Source organism: Canis lupus, chromosome 2 (genome assembly GCF_048164855.1).
Source record: "Canis lupus baileyi chromosome 2, mCanLup2.hap1, whole genome shotgun sequence".
NCBI lineage: Eukaryota > Metazoa > Chordata > Mammalia > Carnivora > Canidae > Canis > Canis lupus.
Window position 1 is genome coordinate 61,392,602 of NC_132839.1, and position 18,986 is coordinate 61,411,587.

Consider the following 18,986-nt stretch of genomic DNA (forward strand, 5'->3'; position numbering starts at 1 on the left):
AGCTACTCCTGGGGCCCAAGACCCAGAGGCAGTTGGGGACACATACGCAGAAGCAGTGGCCCATCATGCCACACACTCCTGCCATCCAGTTCGGTGGTCACCAAACTCTATCACCTTGGTCCCAGGCTGAGACACCTCTCCTGGCATCCCCTCCCCCCAGCCTCCCTTCCTCTCCCACCCCCAGCAGAATCCCCTTTGCAATCTTCCCCACGGGTCCGGGCTCTTCCTGGGTCAAGGCCCCGGGGCAAAGCCTCCCTGGAAGACCCAGCCCTCTGCTAGTCATTCCACTCTCTGGACTCTCTGGGTGACTTCCTCATAATAAAACACACTGCTAACATCACCCCCGGCCAGGGGCCCTTGGAGGGCTTTGCCCACATCAGCTCACGGATGCTCACAAAATACCCACAACAGCCCTGCAGGACTTGCACCACCTGGCTGCCTCCTGCAGGAGGGATGGGGCTGGGAGGGCCTGGGGCAGGGTCCTGGTGAGGCGCAGCTCTGGCCGGCTCACCATGCCCCCCGAGGTTCCAGTCACTGCCCCAGGGGCCTTAGTGGTTAAAAACCCCAAACCACTGATGTTGCCACGGAGGCGGGAAAACCAGAGGAGAGCCCGGCTGTGCGGTGACTTTGAGAAGCCACAGAAGCCCCTTCTGATACGGCTTTTGTGGCTTCTGGAGGCAATTCAGGAAGGAGGTCGGATTCTGACCTCTACTGGTTGGAGGGCCTTCTTCTTCCTAAAATTTAAGTAAGTGGTTTATTTTGGAGCAGTTTCAGGCAGTCCAGAGGGCTCAGAAAGTCCCCCATGCTCACGTCGCTGCCACGTAGCACCACTTTGTGTTGGCTAAACGCCATCCTTTTTCAGATTTTACAGTCTCACCTAATGTCCCTTCCCTGTCCCTGGTGCCCATCCAGGACATCACGTGACATGCTATCATCCAGGCTCCTCTGGGCCGTGATGCTTTCTCAGACTTTCCTGGTTTTCAAAGATTTTTATGAGGAGTCCTGGTCAGGGCTTCTGGGCGGTGGGTGTTCCTCACTGAGGATGGGTCTGATTATTTCTCATCTCATGATTGGACAGGAACTGAGGGTTCTCGGGAGGAAGACCCCAGGGGTGCGGTGCCCTCCTGTCACATCATGTCAAGGGTACCAGCCATCAATGTGACCTGTCGCTATGATGGTGACCTTGATCTCCTGGCTGAGCTGGGGGCCACAGGCCATCTGACCCTTGACCACAACCACCCCGTAAGGTGGATGGCCCAAGGACTGGGGCTAGATGAAGAGGTGTCTCGGGGGCCCAACAGGTGTGTGGGAAGCAGGCCCTGACCTGAGGCTCTGTACCGGAAGCTCCTTCTCTCCCCTCACAACATATGGGGAGAAGGCTTGTGCCAGTAAGTGGCAGCTCCTCAGTGAAGAGGTTCCAGCAGCATCACTTCCCCTGGACACTCCATACCTGCCTACTCCTTAACAGGTGAGACGTCAAGCTTAAGTCTTACACTGCCACAGGAGAGGGACCAGGGTCTGAAATTCATACTAAATTGCAAATGATTACCACCAACACTGATGCCGTCTGCAGGTCTTGGTAGAGGGGTGTCTTTGGACATTGAGACATGAGGTGGGGAGGAAGGTATGTCTGGGATAGGGGTCCAGCAAGAAGAGAGGAAGAAAGCCAGGGACCCCTGTCAGCACATAGCCGGGTCAGGGCAAGTGCTGGCTGGCTGGGATGAGGGCATGCCTCTCCTTGGGGAGCCCTCCACCCACAGCGGCATTCAGAGAGGAATCTCCACCTAGAGGAGTCAATGATGCTAAGGATGCCATGAGAGGCCAGGAAAGGCTTTCCCGGTAAGCATGGGTGGACACAGGGCCGTGACCAGCTGGGAGGAGGACAGGCCTTGACACAGCTGGCCACCCGAATGCCCACAGGCTGGGATGCGTTACAGCAGGTGGCTGAGTGCAGGCATCAGGAGGAGGACAGGTTCCCTCGGGGTGGCCTCTGAGGTGGACTTAGGACCTGCGGTGGACATGGCTTGTGCACAAGAGCCGGACTTGGCTCTGCCCCACAGACCTTTGGGATCTCAGGCCAGCACTGTCTCTCTGAGCCTTGGTCTCCTCTGGGGTGAGTCATGTAAAGAGGCTGGGCACTCCAACGGTCCCAAATGGCCCTGGAAGTTGGGTGTGGGGCAGAGCCACAGGGTCAGGCCTCCTCTGCATCTGACCCAGACAGATTTCTGACAAAGGGATTGGCAGCCAAAGCAGCCAGGAGGGAACCAGGACCCACCACGGGGCTGGTGCCTTTGCCTACCCAGCAGACAGCAGAGGCACCGTGCTCCTGCCCCCAGAGGATGCCCTTGGCCAGGCTATGCAATGGCTTCCAGATCATGTTTTGGTGGGCAGGGGCGGAGCCTGTCTGCATGGTCTTCCCCACCGTAGGGGTAAAGGAAGAGCCTCGCTGCTCCTGCCGGAGGTCAACACGACTGCCCCTCCCTGGCCCTCCCTTATGGGGCTGGGGAAGGGGCGCTGCTCCCCCTGACCTGCCTGGAGCAGGCATGCTGCAGGTCTGAGGCACTGCCTAGGGGTCTGCCCATGGCTGAGGGCCCATCCTGGCCTTCCTCACCCTGGGGTGGTAAGAATTAGAGGCTGGAAGGTCAGAGGGGAGCAGCGGAGGACAGGCTCAAAGGGTCTGCTCCAGCCCCAGCCTGGACTGGTGTTGTCCAGCACACGGGGGACACCAGGACAGCAAGGTTACAGCAAAAACAGCACAGCCTGGCCTCGTCTCCAGGCTACACCTCTGCCGGAGCCCCCGGGGGACAGCCCCATCCAGAGCGGGGCCACGGTGGGCAAGGGGAAAGCAGTGTGTCTGTGCCGTTTGGGCCCGTGAGCCAAGGGAGAAGAGGCACCTCTTTGCTGGCCTGTCACCTAACAGGCAGATGGCCCTGGTTTGCAGTGAGTGTTCTGTGTGCCTCTTGGTGAGAGCACACTGGTCACGCGACCTCCGTGTGCCCCGTGGATGCACACGGCAAGTCCTTGCTGGCGGCTTTCCCACTCACAGGATGCACTGTTTCTAGCTTTGCTGCTTCTCAAAAGAGACAGTGTGTCCAGAAGAGATGGACCATGGGCTGTAAGGACAGGTCCCGATGCTCGGGGGCTCTGCACACACAGAGCAAGCGATGGTGACGGACAGAAGGGAACACGCAAGTCCCCGTGAGCCCCCACTGAGACCATCAGATGGGGGAACAATCCAGCTGAGCTTGGCTCGCCTCCAGGTCCCTTTGGGATGGACATATTCCACTCTGCGGCTGGACAGCATGGGGGCCTTGATGCACCTCTGGGGGCGTCAGTAAGAACATCACTGCTGCTCCCTCTGACGCCCGGAGCATCTCTCCATGGTGTCTCGGTCGGCTAGGGCTGCGGAACCGAGTGCCGCATTGGGCCGCTTCAGCAACAGATGTGTTTTCTTACAGTTCTGGAGGCTGCAAGTCCCAGACCAAAGTGTGGCAGGTCCACTCTCTGGTGAGAGCCGTCCTTCTGGCTGCCAGATGGTCACCGTGTCCTCACGTGACCGTGAGGCCCTCCCTCTGAGCACAAGCAGAGTGAGAGCTCTCCCGGTGTCTCTTCCTCTTCCGTAAGGCCTCCCATCTTACTGGATTAGGGCCTCACCTTAGTGACTTCATGTAACCCTCCTGGCCTCCCAAAGACCCCATCTCCAAACGCGGTCACACTGGTGGTTAGGGCTTTAACATATGAATCTTGGGGACACGGCTCAGCCCATGATGTACAGGAAACGAGCTTGGCCATTTTTCTAGTGTGATTCGTATACGTTATCCATGCAGGGATGTGGACGGCGGGCGGGTCTGCACCCTGGAAGGAGACAGGAGCCAGAGCCCTGCCCGGCCACCACGTGCCCCGGGGCCACGAACAAATCACAGCCCCTCCGTGCTTTTGCTTTTGCTCCTGATCATGGCTGCAAGCGATCCCTCTGCCCCACGGAGCGGATGTGGGAAGGGAAATGGGGGTAACGGGTGAAGGCTCTCAGAACAAGGCCGAGGCCACGCTAGGGAGAGCTAGCCTCCCGTCCCTGCTGCTCGCCCTCCACTCCTCACCGCTTCCCACGACAAGCCACCTACGTCCTCCTCCCAGGAACATTTATACACCAACAGAAACGGAGCCAGACTCACGAGACACACAGCGAGGGGCACGGGCTGAGACACAGGGCTCGGGGAAGCCATGCGGCGGACACAGGACAGCAAGACACAGACGTGTGGCCGGACGCCCTGCGAGTGCCCAAGCCCGCAGCACTGCGCACCTTACCTCGGAAGTAGGGGATGTAATGATGTCTGAACACGGATGTAGGGCTTGGGTGTTGGGACAGGGACAGGCAGCTACTGGTACCAACACTCACAGTACCAGCTGCGGGCAACAGAGAGCAAGTCAGAGTCCACCCCGCGCTCGCTGGCCGCAAAGCCACAAAATATTCCTAGGCCCCACTCTGCTAGGAACATTTTTGCTTCCTCTCCCGAAGAAAGCACACCTTTTTGAGGCACCTGAGGGGGGTCACCAAATACGCTTTAGACCAGTCTGTCCCAGCTTCCGAGTGAGGACTCCCTGCCCGCTGAGGGACAGGGCGGCAGCCCCGGGGCTGCTGGACTTTACCCACTGGCCCCGGAGCCCCGCCTGTCACTCCACTCCAAGGCTCCTTGGCGTCAGAGGCAGGTGGGGAGCAGCTGGCCAGACCGGGGCGAGCGCGCACCTGACGGCCACGTGGCTGACGTGCTGACATACACGTGTTGGCTCTCCAAGGTGACCGCGTGGCCAGGCACAGCCACCAAGCCCAGGTGACCCAAAACACGGTGCTCGGGGGTCAGGAGGGGGGCCCTGGGAGAGGGCACTGAGGGGGCTGACTGCCCTTCACCCTCACTCGCCTGCTCGCCTGCTCGCTCGCTCACTCATTCATTTGCTCACTCACACATTCACTCACTCACACACTCACAACACACACTTGCTCAGTCACTTGCTCACTTGCTTACTCATTCGCTCGCTTGCTCACTCACACTCTCACTCATTCACTCACTCACTTGCTTACTCACGAACTCACTTATTCATTCACTCACACACTCATTCACTCACTCCCTCACACACTCACTGGCTCATTCATTCATTTGCTCACTCTTTTGCTCACTTATCCATTGACTCAGTCACTCATTTGCTCACTCATTCATTCACTCACTCACTCACTCACTCATTCACTCACTTGCTTACTCATTCATTCATTCATACACTCACTGGTTCATTCACTCATTTGCTTACTCATTCATTCACATACTTGCTCACTTGCTCACTCACTCACTGGCTTACTCATTTGCTCACTCATTTATTCACTCATTCACACTCACTGGCTCACTCATTCACTCACTCATTCATACACTTGCTCACTCGCTCACTCATTGGATAACTCACTCATTCACTCACTCACTCACACACTTGCTCACTCACTTACATCCTCACTGATTCAACCACTTTCCACTTATTGAGCAGGATGTTCCAAGAACATTGCAGGGAGTCAATGCAAATAACTTTGCAAATGAATGAGTTGATTTTTCCACAAAGGCTGTGAAAATTCGAGCTGTAGTCCATGGATGTGGAAATGGAGTCATGCGGCAGCTGGCCACGGAGGAAGCAGCTTGGAAAAACCCCTCACGGAGGCAGTGTGTGCATGGAGTGTCCCTGTGGCTTTGACACACCAAGGGCAACGATGAGTTTTCAAAGCTAAGGGCAAGCAATACAGAGCTGGGCGCCAGGCAGGGAAGGAGGTGGACTGGGAGTGGATAGCACCCTGCCCCAGGCATCTCCCTGCTGGGAGGGGGCAGTGGCCTCTCACCAACTGTCGCATGGGGATGACTGTCTTTGGGGCCACCGACCCAACTACATGTGAAGTGTCAACAAATATTCTAACTATTTTTTGGCCATAAATGCTACCCTCACAGCTCAACCGCACCCCCACCCCCCGGACCAACATGAGCCTGGGATGAGTAGACCTCTGGTCTCCCCCATCGATGCTGCTTCACCTTTCTGATATCTCTTGCCACTGAAACACCCGCTAGATTCTAAGTCTTGGTGCTGCCTGCGTGTTTCAGCAGACGTCCCCTCTAATTATTAGGGTAACCAGCTGCCTGTGTTCCTCCCTCCCAGACATGAGAGGGGCCAGCCTTCATGGACACGTTATAGGGACAGGCTTTCCCATCACTTACTGGCAATCCCACACCCGGCCCTTGAGTAAAGGAAGACACAGATTCATAAGAGGGAAAGAAACACGTACAGCTTCGCTGGGGGGTAGAGCAGCCATGGGGTTTAAGTACCTGGACGGCTGTAGTGCTGGGGCGACCGTGAGGTCGGAGTGTAGCGCCCGAGACTGACTGACCCAGTGGAGCTGGGGCTGGAGGTCCGGCACTGCTTGTAGGAGCGGTCATCCTGATCCCCCTGGGAGGGAAGACAGCCTAGTGAACCCCGGAGCCAAGGGCACTGCCCCCACCACCACCCCCATGCCACACATTCACCCTCCTCCCAGTGTTTGACTCAACGTGGCCCCAGGATGAAAGCCTCTGCACCTGCAGGGCACACCTGGAGAGCCAGGGAGGGGCCTGGCCTTGTGCCAACACTCCCCTTGGCCTGAGCACAGTCCCCACGCCCCCAGGTCCCAGGGAGCAGTGTCTCCATCAGCCCCTCCCTATGTCTGGGCTCCCAAAGATGTGGTGGAGGCACCTGGCTCCTCGACACCCTCTTGGGGCCCCTCCAGCCCCGTCCTTTCTAGGACCCAAGCTCCTTACAACCGTGACATTTTGAGAGATTTGAGAACCATGAGATTCTGTGTTCTCCTCCCCCCTCCTCCCACTCAACAGGGGCTCCCGGGTATAGGAAGTAGGAAGGCACCCCTCCCCGGCCCGAAGGCCAGGTTGAGTCAGACCCACAAGCACTGGCCCACAAGACTCCATTCAAGCAGGATGAGCAAGTGTTTGGAGTGGTCAGAGCAGGTGGCAGGTGGTGTGAGATGGCATGACACCGTGGTGCAGGGAAGAGCAGGCTGCTGGGCCCATCACAGCCGGGCACGCTGGCCGGAGTTGTGAGACAGCCCAGCCCAGCATCCCGCCGTGGGGTGGACACTGTTGCTTTGCCCCTGAGGCCAGCACAGGGATAAGCACACGGGAGATGAGAGTCTGGGTCTGGTACTCACAGCTCTCACCCTTTCTGAGCTGACCTCTGCCCCCTAAGAACCAGTGGGGCCACTGTCCCTAACTCCTGCCTGTGCCCCTACCTCCACACTTTGCCCAGGCCGGCCCTCGGGCTGGGATCGCACCTGCCAGCTGTCACCTGTGCTCCACTCTGAGCCTGCCTGGCCCGTCTCACCCACGGTGATGGGCACTCTCTCCCCAGAGGTAGTGGCATCTCTGGGCATCCTCCGCACACACAGCCTCACCGGCCAGCTTCCACCCCAAGGGCGTCCTGTCCTCGCCTAGCCTGTCTGGGGCTCGCCGGCCACATGTGGTTTTCGAGGCTGGGCATTGAGGGCCGCTCGTCCGGGCTGGTTGCCACATTCCTGGATCTGAGGGTTTGGTGCCCATGCAGATTGAAGTCTAATTGGCACCTGTCCATGCCACTGAGTAGCTTTGAGAAACAGGAAGACAGAGCTGCTGACTATAAATACTCTTAGATAGGGAAATGCTTCCAGAATTTTCATCTGCGTGGATCCAGGTGCTTCAGAGGTTCCACTCAGAGGAGTGTGAGGTGGGCCTAGGCTAACCCGGCATCCTGGGCTTTTTCCCTACAGGAAACCAGGACCCAGACCTCGAGAATGCCATGTCCATATAGGCGACTGCAGGGCCAACAGGTGTACTGGGGAAGCATGCAGATGAGACCTGATTATAAAAATAACCAACACCAAAGACGGCACTTCAGGTTCCGAGGACCATGGCCCCAGACCTCACAGTCAAGAGCCACAGAGGCCCTCCTGGGGGTGCCGTGGGCGGTTATGTTTATAACCCGGGTGGCAGCACCACAAGCCAGGGGGGGCATTGGCTGGGGGGCAGGCAGTTACCTCGGTCGGCGTTGGCGAAAGTACCTGTGGGGACTGTGGACACAACACACAGAGTGTCCTGTTAGTGTCTCAGCACCAGGCGGTCACTTGTGGGGGGGACAAGAAACAGCATAGGGCACAGACGTCCCCGTGACCAGCCCCTCCTCCATAGGGAAAGGAACCCCACCCCAAGACACGACACAGGATTTCAGAACCTTCTTTTTGAAGACATACAGTCAATGGCACCCTGAGAAAGAGGTTCCCAGGACACTTCTTCACACCAACCCTGGAGTGTGTCTCCATCCTGGCCCTCCTCGATGCCCACTGCTCTCCCATGAGGACATAATTTCCAAGAGGAAGACCATCAGTTCAGGGCACAGGGTGGCAACATCCTATGAGCCTAGCAGCCTTGGTTTTCTCCAGAAAGGAAAGACAAGGGGCCCAGAGAAAAGAGGGCCTTTCTGGGCCTCAGGGCTTGGGGTGTCCCCTCTCCATAGAATGGAAAGGGTAAGTGTCTCCCAATCTTCCCATTTCATGGAAGGGGAGATTGAGGCTCAGGGAGATAAAGCCAGGTCTCTGAGCATTTCCCTGCCGGAATCCTGCATTGATGGCAATTGCCAGGAGGCTGCCATTCCCAAGAAGCCGCCAGAGCTGTCCAGCCTGAGGCCCGTGTCTGCTCAGCTGACCCCTGACCCTCCTTCTGTGGCTTCCTGGCCCCCACCCCATCATCTGCCCACAGAAGAGCCCCCACAGACACCACCACCGAGCAAGCTCCCAGACACAGTGTGGCAGGGTCTGGAGAGGGGACAGCCCTGGGGGGCCTGAGATGGGGGAGCAGGGGGCCTATGACGCCCCCCAGGTGATGGCAGAAGCCGGCGTGGAGGCCACGGTGACCAGGGCTGGCTGACCTGGCCCCAGTTCCACCTCAGCCTCTGTGAGCTGCATGGCCCTGGGCAGGCATGTCCCCAGAGCCTGGTGCCCTCCTCTGCATCCTAGGACAATCGCTCCCACAGCGTGGGGCGACAGGACGCACAGGACAGTCTGGGACAGGGTTGGGTGAGGAGGCCGGAGGGGTGAGTGGTGACCCTGACAGTTCGGACACAGCTCAGCCACGGCAGTGTGACCGGCCAGTAGACACAGGATTTCTGTCCCCCTGGGCTGTCCAGCACCTGGCAGGAGAGCCTCAGTGTGTGAACACATCTGTCCCAGGACTGCACGGCCCTCCCTTCTCATGTCCCCACACCCCCTGGCAGGAAGCACTTGTGGTGCACAGACTGTGCACCGTTGGAGGCATGTGGTGTTGGGAACCTCACGGCTCAGGCTCCGTGTGTGGCTCACCTCCTTGCATGCAAGGCTGTGCTCTGTTTGTGTGCTGACATTCAGGGGACCCGTAAGGAGCAGAACAGAGGGTGACCAGGCTCCACAGCCACATGCACATGTGGCACTCACAGTGGCCCTGCCTCTGGCTGAGGACCCATGAGCCAGTCAGCATAGAAAGCTCAAGCTCCAACCAGGGAGGAGATGTTCCAAGGCTTCCAAGGGGTGGAACCCAGGCCTCTAGATCTCCCGCGTCTCAGAGGAAGCATGAAGGGCAATTAAGGAAACAGCCAGCATGTGGTCTTAGGGGGTGGAAAGGCCCGGATTTGTCCAGCTCTGTGGCTCACCACTTGGGGGACCCTGGCCAAGTCAGCTGACCTCTCTGACCCTCTTCCAGGGCTGTCCACTGCAGCGCAGACCAGATGCTGGATGATAAAGCCCCACGCACAGCACAGCTCAGACACATGGTAGGTGGGTGCAGATTGGGACCCCATGGCCACACCCGAGTCTGAACACCACCAAAGACGGGGGAAAATCAGGAGCAGACTCCATGTAAAATGGAGAAGAGCCAAGAGGAAGAAGTCACCAGGGAAGGACACCACCCACGGGACACTAGGGAAGCGATCGCTGGTGGTCCAAACAGGTGGCCCAACCAGCTCCAGGAAGTCATGAGACAGAGGGGCAGGCCAGCTGCTGGGGGTGGCAGCCAGGCCAGGGATGTTTTGGAAGGAAGAAAAGGATCCATTTTATACAATATGTGAATCATCCCAAATTTGAGAAAACGGGGAGACTCTCAATTGGTTCTCAGCACTTTCCCCAACATCAGCACATTTCCACCCTCCATCCTGCCAGGATGAGCAGAGCCTCTTTAAGGGGGATGCGCACCGGCCACCAGAGGGGATTACGGGAGGCGGGGGTCAGAGAGGGCGGAGGCGGACCGGGCCTGCCGGGGCGCACCACCCGCCGCGGGGGCGTACCTCGTGGCAGCTCTGCCTGCCGGCCGCCGAGTGGCTGATGTACGGCGAGTAGGAGATCATGTCGGGGCGGTCGATGTTATAGATGGCCTTGCTTTTAGGAAGAGCCGCCAAGTCCCTGTAGTCGAGAATCTCATCGCCCAGCTTCGCCTGAGAGAGAGAGCAGAGGGCACAGTAGATCTACGACCCAGAGGGCGGCAGGTCTGGCGGCCGCGTGGACGGCGGCCCCCCCGCCCCCAGGAGCAGGCTTGGGGAAATGCAGGGGCAAAGGCACGCGCGGGGGCTCCTCATGGTCTCACGGGCCTGGGTCCCTGGGCCCCGCCAGAGAAGACCACAGGGTCCTAAGGAAGAGTGTTCTCTGAGCCTCCACTTCTCTCCCTCCCCAAGCGGGAGGGAAGGTTATGTGGGACAGCTCCAGGGTCACAGGTAGAGCCGGTGAGCTGCCTGGCACAGAGCCAGCACACAGCGAGACTCAGTCCATGGCCTAGACACGTGTGCATGCACAGGTGAAAATGCCCACGTGTGTGTGTATATACAAATACATGGATACATCTGCATACACACATCCACAAGCACACATAACATGCATTGTGCATGCACACAAACACATACACCCATGTGTGAGTACACACAAATATATAGCACGTGAAAACACACCAACATACAAACATACATGTGCACACATGCAGGCAACATATGGGTAAGCGTGCAAACACATACGTGTTAAAATAGACATATGCAGACCCTTAAAAGTCACACACATATACATGTGTCTACATGCAAATACACATACACATTCATGCATATGCACACCTATGACATGTACGTGTATGTGTGCATTTAAGTATACATATAGTGTGTACACACATGCAAGCACCGTATATACACTTATGCACATGCACATAGAGGATGTGCCCAGGACTATGGACTTATTCATACCCACGGCCAAATACTAGGACACACTAGCACATGTACTTGCACAACTTGTATATGCCCATACCCTCTCACATACCCACACTTGCAGACATACCACATACCCTCCTACACAGACCACATGCTCACTTTCTCACTCATCTCTCACGCTAGCATACGTGCTCACACACACTCCCACACCAATCCACATTCACACCCCCTCATGCCCACACCCTCACACATACACACTTACACATAGTCACACACTGGCACACATACTCATGCCCCCAAACTCACACCCACACACTCCCATGCAATGGCACATATTTGCACACACAATCACACTCACCCAAACTACACACTTACACACACCCATGGTCACACTCACGTTTGCATGCACATGTACACACACAGCAGTGTTGAGCACTTCAGATATGGCAGCAAAGTGCCTGACACTTGATGGGCTAGCTGGGATATGACCTCAGGTAAGGCTAGGACCATACCTGGCCCACAGCAGGTGCCCACTGGTGACATACTTGGAGCCGCTACATTTGCTCAGGTGAGAGCCACTGACCACTCGCTCCCCTGTGACCTGTCCTTCCCCTGCATCACCTCACCACTCCCAGGCTATTGCTCTGGCCCCTGCCACTCCTCCCTGGCTCTGGGGCCTGCCTGGGAGCACGTGGCTGAGACAGGTCCTAGAGCTGTGCAGGACCACACACACACACACACACACACACACACACAGCTGTCACGGCAGGGACGATGATCTGTGTCGGTCACCATGCTCCTGTTGTGGGTGCCAACATTCCCATCCATCCTGGAGGGAACACACATGGTCACCTCCTCCCCACCATGTCTCCCTCTCAGGATTCATCTCAGTCTGGCCTTGTCAGCCGTGGGCAAAGTTGGCAGTCAGGCTGCCCGACTAGCTCGGCTCTACCTAAACCCCAAGAGAACCTTCTGCTCAAGCCCAGTGTTCCCAGCGACCGAGCCAGGGCCAGCATGGGGCCCACACTCTCTCTGCAGTGGGACTAGCTGCCCCGTTCCAGCCCAGGTGGCTCTGGTCTAGGCCCTCACTGCTCTCATCTAGACCTGGTAAGAGCCTCCTGGCTCTCCTGCTGCACTTGCTCTGAACAAACATCGCCGACAGCACCTGCCGACACCACGAGCTCTTCCCTGGGATGACACTGGGCTAAGTCTTTCATTATTCACTCACCAAATATTCACAGTGAGCCCATGATGGTAGCACCCACAGTTACTCCACTTCCTAGACATGGAAAGCAAAGCCCAGAGAGGATAGGTAGCTCACCCAGAGTCACAGAGCCAGGGAGGTAGGTGGTGGGAAGAGACCCGGGTTGTCTGACTCCAGAGCCATGCTCCCCACCATCACTCTCTTCTCTGCCAGGCCTGTGTCTCTGGAGCTTGAGCAGCAGCACACTGCCCTCCAATGCAAATCTTCCGGCAGCCCCTCTGGGTAGATGATGCAAGCCCTTGCTGCAGCCCCCAAATGCAGTGTTGGCATTCCTGGCCTGCTCCCCCTGAGGCTCCGCATGCCAGGGTTCAGTAGCCCCTGCCCACCTCCACTAGGAAGCCTTCTCAGACCACCTGACTCCAAGGCTCTCATGAGTTGGTGAGTGCTCCTGGGGTAAACACTGCCATCTGTGATGTAGGTTGAGAGTGAACATCTGATGTCTCAGACCTCTGACTCTTCCCTGTGGAGCCCTGGGCAGGGTTTGGAAGTCCTCAGCTCAAATCCTAAGTCTGTCATTTGTAGTCAGGATGGGCCTTGATCAGAACTTTTGAACTGCTCCTCAGAGGCTCTCATGCCCATGCTTATCCTAGTGGTTTACCCTTCCGTCTATGCGGAGCTCCTTACAGCTCCCCAGCCACCTGGAGCCCAAAGACCTGGCACCTGCTGCTGTCTCAGTAATGCCCCTCCTTGACCTCTGTGCCTAGCTCACCCTCTGGTTCTTCCAGACTCCGTCCAGGTCCCCCTCTCGGAAAGACCATCCCTGTTTCCCTCCACCATCCGGCTTGGATGTTTGTCTCCTTTAAAGGTGCTGACGTTGGTTGGCACATCTGTCTCCCCTGCTCTGGGGCTGGCAGCTCCCAGGGATCCAAGACTCTATCCGATTCATCATAGAGTTCCTCGCCCTAATCTGTGCCTGGCACAGCAAGGTCCTTAGGACATGCTTGCCAAACTGAAGTAAAATCCATGGGGCATTTGTTAAATCAGCTGGATTCTCTGGGCTGTTTTACAAGACGAGAACATCACCTATGTCTTGTCTACCCGCTGGATTTTGTGAACATCAAATCAAAGCTGACACTGGAATGAGGGGCGAGGCAAGGCCTGCACTCATAGGTCCCTATGCAGATGGACCCCCTTCCCTGCCTCGGGCCCCGCTACCATCAGAGCACATGCCCGCCTGTGGCTCTCAGCCCTGCAATACACGGGTCAGCAAGGCTGGCCCTGCCCTGGGTTAGCCCCCAACAGCAGGGATCAGAGAGGTAGCCTGATGGCACCAATACTGCCCGCTCCCACCCTGGACAAGAGTCTCTGATCCTGGCTCCCCGGCATCTGTCCTGCCCCGTAGGCTCACAGATCCATCCTGTCCCATTGCCAGCCTAGGGGCGGTTGTCGTGACAACAGGCTATGCTCTCTAATTGGTGGAAGGCCACCGGGGTATGTAGGTGTTCATGAGATTTCTCTTCACTTATTTCTCTCCCATGCTCCATCTAGCATAATAAACAATAATAGTATGTGCCCATATACCACAGAATCCTCACAATAAGCTGTCATAATAATACATTATCATGTAATAATGTTGATTTTATGCTATGCCTAGTTACTGATTTACTGCCATGGTGAAGAAAGGTTACAATAAAATATCATGACCTCATTTGGGTTAAAAAAAAATTACACACAGAAAAAAGAGACCTAAGGGGCGTGCCCCAAAATACTAGCAGTGGCTACTCTGGCTGGTAGGATAGTGAATGCTATCCATTTCCTCTTGCGCTGAAGGGCTGCCGAGCAGCTGGCATCCTTCGGGGACCTGAGCACCCTCCCGAGGCCCAGCACTGAGCAGTGTCAGGTGCACAGTAGGCCAGCAACAGATGCCAGCAGAAGACCAAAGAAAAAGCAGGGCAGAGCCCTGAGAGATGAAGGGCTGCTTCACCAGACGCACAGCTCCCTGGTGAAGGATTCCATGGGTGTGTGCCGACTGGGTGCTCACACCACCCTCATCTTGGGGGGAGAGCGGGGGTGCTCTGGCCTGTGGCCTGCCAGGCAGATGTGGACAAGTTGGGCACTGGCCATGGTGCATGGACCCCACGTGTTGGAATTGGATGTGTGTGCTCTTGGGTGGAGGCTCCCAGGTTCAAGGCTGTGTTGCAAATTTCTGCACATCTCTGAATAGCATCTAAGTGGGTGAAGCGACCCCAGGAGGAAGGAGGAAGAGTGTGGGATGCACCCTGCTGTACCCTGCACTCATTGCACCTCCATGGGTTCGGTTCAGATGCAGGAGACTGAATTAAATTAACTTGTTCAAGGACTTCTGTTTAAAACTGGCATCCAGGGCACCCGTATTCACCGAGCAGGAAGTTTATCGAAGCTGATACCATCTGCCTTGGTCGAATGCACACCCAGTAAGCTCCACTGTGGACTGTCACAGGGCCTTTAAAGTAGCTGGGGCCACAGTGGTCAGTGTCCCTGCTCACTGCACGGTCATGACAGTACCTAGGTCCTTGACAAACACCAGTTTGTTGAAAAGGGTTGCTCACACTCAGCGAGCAGTTACTACAGGCCACACAGTAACCACCTGTGAGCACTGCCCACACCGGGCGCCCCACGAAGCGCTCAACAGATATGGTCTGACTGAAGTAACAGGGATCATATTTAGGATCTTCCATGAGGTTGATGGCATCATGGGCTGAATTATGTCCTGCCAGATACGTATGTGGAAGCCCTCACCCCCAGGACCTCAGGTGTGACCGCGGTTGGAGATGGGGTCTTTGCAGAGGTGATTATGATCAAACGAGGTCACTAGGATGGACCCCGATCCAATCTGACTGGTGATCTTATAAGAAGAGATCAGAACACAGACGTGCACAGAGGGACGGTCACGAGAGGAGACTTCAGGTCAGGAGGGGGGCCTCACTGACTCCCAGCTTCCCGGACTGGGAAAGACTACATTTTTGTGGTTGAAGCCACCTGGTCTCTGAGATTTATTTGCAATGGCGGCCAAGCTACGAGCACAGATGTCACACTGATCATTGTGGTGAGCATTTCCTAAGTCCTCCTTCTAGCCCAGGGCTGCACTCAGGGCTCCCACGCAGTCCCTCAGTGGGCCCTGGACAGCAGCGACTGTGGGTCACTTTGGTACAGATGAGCTCTCAAGGCTCAAAGAGGCTAGCTCCTCACCCAAGGGGACACAGCTGGTCTGATGACTTCATACCCCCTTTCTGAGCCTCTGAGCACACATTCACAAAGCGCCACTCTGCGATTCACCCTCCGGGCTCCCAACGGTCATGCTCACCCAAGGACTAGAGTATGTGGTATTGTTACCTATCAGAATTAGGGTCAGGAATGCCTCTGCATCCAACTAGTATGAGATTCAGGGCTGAAAAGGTATCAGGAAGAGCAAATCCAACCCCCATTGTATCATAGAAAACAAACGTCCTGACCGGGTGGGAGGGGGATGGGAGAAGCCACGTGCCCCAAGTCACCTGCTCTTCCTTGCAGGAGCGGAGCCAGGCCCAGATGCCCAATCCAGGGCTTGCCCCTTCTCTCTCCTTGCACCTTGAGTCCTGGAGCTCTTCCCCCAGATGATGAAGTCTGGTACTTACAGGAAAATCCGCACACATAAATTATGCACACATACACACACGCACACACTCATATGCATACACATACCCATGTGCACAGGCACACACCCATACACATCCCATATGCACATACACACAACCATACACACACATCCCCATACACAACCACACACACACATCCCCATATGGACACATACACACCTGTATACACACACATGCACACATACACGTACACACACCCAGTGCACAAACACACCCCCATATACACACACACCCATATACACACATATATACATCCATATGCACACACATACACCTGTACACATACACTCATATGCACACACTTATACACACATATACCCATATACACACATACACACCCATATGCACACCCCACATATACCTGTACACATATACACCCATATTCATACACATACACACCCACAGACACACATACACCCATATGCACACACACATATACCTATGCACACATATACCCCTATGCGCGCACACACACACATACACACACATGCATACGCACATACACTCTAATAAAAATGGGATTGCGTAACATAAATTATCCTCACCATGCTTTTCATAGGAGCATGTTAGAAACACCACTCAGGGTAACAGGGGCAGATCTGCACCAGTATTGGTAGCGCCTGCCCAGTCCCATGTGCGCCCAAGGATTATTTATTCAGGCAAGCCTTAGCTTAGCTGTCCTTAGCGGGACAGGGACAGCATACTAATCTGACACCACTGTGGACCACAGTGTGAACACATCTCTGTGCCCCATTGCCCTTTAACAGGGTAGCACAAGAGTCCTCACCTAAGGCTCCGAGTCAGCCTCACGAAGTCTGCAGCAGGCTGTGCCCCACGGCAGTGGCGAGAATACTGGCCCTGCACCCCGAAGCCTGAGGACACCGCAGCCCCTGAGGGCACCCCCAGCAATGCCCCAGGCCCCGACTATCCCACCACCTACCCCCCGGCCCTCCAACTCACATAGATCACGCGGCTTGGAGACCCCGAGGTGCTGGAAGCAGGTACAGAAATGATGCTCTCTGAGGAGCTCCTGGTTTCCTGGAAAGGAGGAGACAGGAGACTGAATACAGAATATGTTGATGCCAGAACCTTCCAGATGCAATTATTACAGGTCACACTCCAATAGAAATGCCAGTAACGAGATTTTTTTTTCTGCAGGTTGAAAGAATTCTTAAAATAAACACACAGGCTTGAATGAGCTGCTGGAAAGCTATAATCAGACAGACGCAGCAGGTGCCACCCACTACAAGCACAGCAGTGAGCTCTCTGCATGGTTGGAAACACTCTGATGACCGCTCGGCTTGCACGCACAGAAATTATCTGTTTTTTTGGAAGGACAAGAGCAAGTGATGCATTTTCAAGTGATTCTGCACACTCTGATGGCAAAGGCCATCGCTTTTACCCAGAATTTTGCTGCTCAGAGATGTTATTTTCCAGCTAGGTTATGGGGCTGGGGGGTTATTTTTCGTCCTACCAGCCCGATCTGCTGCTCTCAGAGTCTGCAGCCACCACCCCTGTGACTTGTTCCTCGAACGTCCATCCCAACCCTCCTCCCTCCCCAAGCACATCTCCTGCTTCCCCTGAGGTGCTGATATCCTTGGCCTCTCCTCTGTCCCCACCATCAGGGCCATCCACCCCTGGACACTCTCCCTCTCGTCCTACTCCCTGGCCTGAGTCTCTCCCCACCTGCAGGGCGTGACCTGGCAGCTGCCCGCCCCTCCTGCTCCAGCTTCAGCCCTGACTGGACCACCCACCGCCTGGCTTTCCCAGGCCTCCCCAGCCACGAACCCGGACCTGCCTCCCCACCCTGCTGGCAGCTCCCGCTGCTGCCTCCTTTCTGGCTGCCAGCCCTCCTGGCCCACAGCCTCTGCAGTGGTGCCAGCAGCCTGGAGAGGGCCATGTCAGAGGCTGAACTGTGACTCCCAAAACTCATATGTTGAAGCCTTAACCCATCATTCCCAGGAACGGGACCATGTTTGGAGAGAGGGCATTTAAGGATGTAATTAAGGTAAGATGATGTCACTAGGGTGGGTCCTGATCCAATCTGATGAGGGTCCTTATAAGATAGAGGAGATCGGGGGACACCTGGGAGGCTCAGCGGTTGAATGCCTGCCTTCAGCTCAGGGTGTGATCCTGGAGTGTCAGGATCGAGTCCCACATCGGGCTCCCTGCATGGAGCCTGCTTCTCCCTCTGCCTGTGTCTCTGCCTCTCTCTCTGTGTTGTCTCTCATGAATAAATAAATAAAATACTTTAAAAAAATGATAGAGGAGATTGGGACACAGACACGCACAGAGGACGACCACGTGAGGACACAGGAGTAGGCAGCTATAGACTCACCGAGGAAGGAGGCCTCAGAGAGAGCCACCCCTACCCGCACTTTGAGCCAGGACCCTCAGCCTCTGGGACTGGGAGAGAATAAATTTCTGCTGGTTGAGCAACCAGACTGCAGCATTTTACACAGTGGCCCCAGGACACTAACATGGGCCAGGGAGCCCTCCCCTCCCAGCTGGATGACACCCGGCTCCTCCTACACTCAGCAGGACACCACCAAGGACAGGACAACACGAGATGCAGACTGGAGGCCACCATGGCGGTGGGAGGGACAAACCTGTAAGGCATAGGGAGTGGCGCCCCGGGACACTTGGTGGCAACCCTGGGCGTGCATCTGGGGAGGAAAGAGAAGAGGAAGAGGGGGTGATGCTGGGGCTCACCTCCTTACCTGCCCACGCATCAGTGCTGGCCTGCCCCCTCCACCCAAGCTCCTGGTTATGCATGGCCAGCTTCCTCCAGGACCAGGTGTGGGGCCGCCCCTTCCCCTCAGGACCTGCTTTGTCTCCCAGGGCCCCAGCTA

At 56.2% G+C, this 18,986-nt stretch overlaps 1 protein-coding gene across 32 annotated transcripts in view; it reads right to left on the reverse strand.

Annotated features, from left to right (window-relative positions):
• ABLIM2 (actin binding LIM protein family member 2) overlaps positions 1–18,986 on the reverse strand; it is a 142,803-nt gene that overhangs the window by 40,485 nt on the left and 83,332 nt on the right. For 12 of the 32 annotated variants that reach the window (XM_072803070.1, XM_072803098.1, XM_072803156.1 and 9 more), the window contains exons 9-14: positions 18,744–18,800; positions 17,095–17,172; positions 10,357–10,503; positions 8,084–8,116; positions 6,351–6,471; positions 4,306–4,404 (exon numbers count right to left, since the gene is read on the reverse strand). In XM_072803070.1, the coding sequence (XP_072659171.1) occupies positions 4,306–4,404; positions 6,351–6,471; positions 8,084–8,116; positions 10,357–10,503; positions 17,095–17,172; positions 18,744–18,800 (535 nt within the window). The remainder of the gene's footprint in view (positions 1–4,305; positions 4,405–6,350; positions 6,472–8,083; positions 8,117–10,356; positions 10,504–17,094; positions 17,173–18,743; positions 18,801–18,986) is intronic. The other 20 variants (XM_072803258.1, XM_072803253.1, XM_072803220.1 and 17 more) reach the window with 7 other exon arrangements.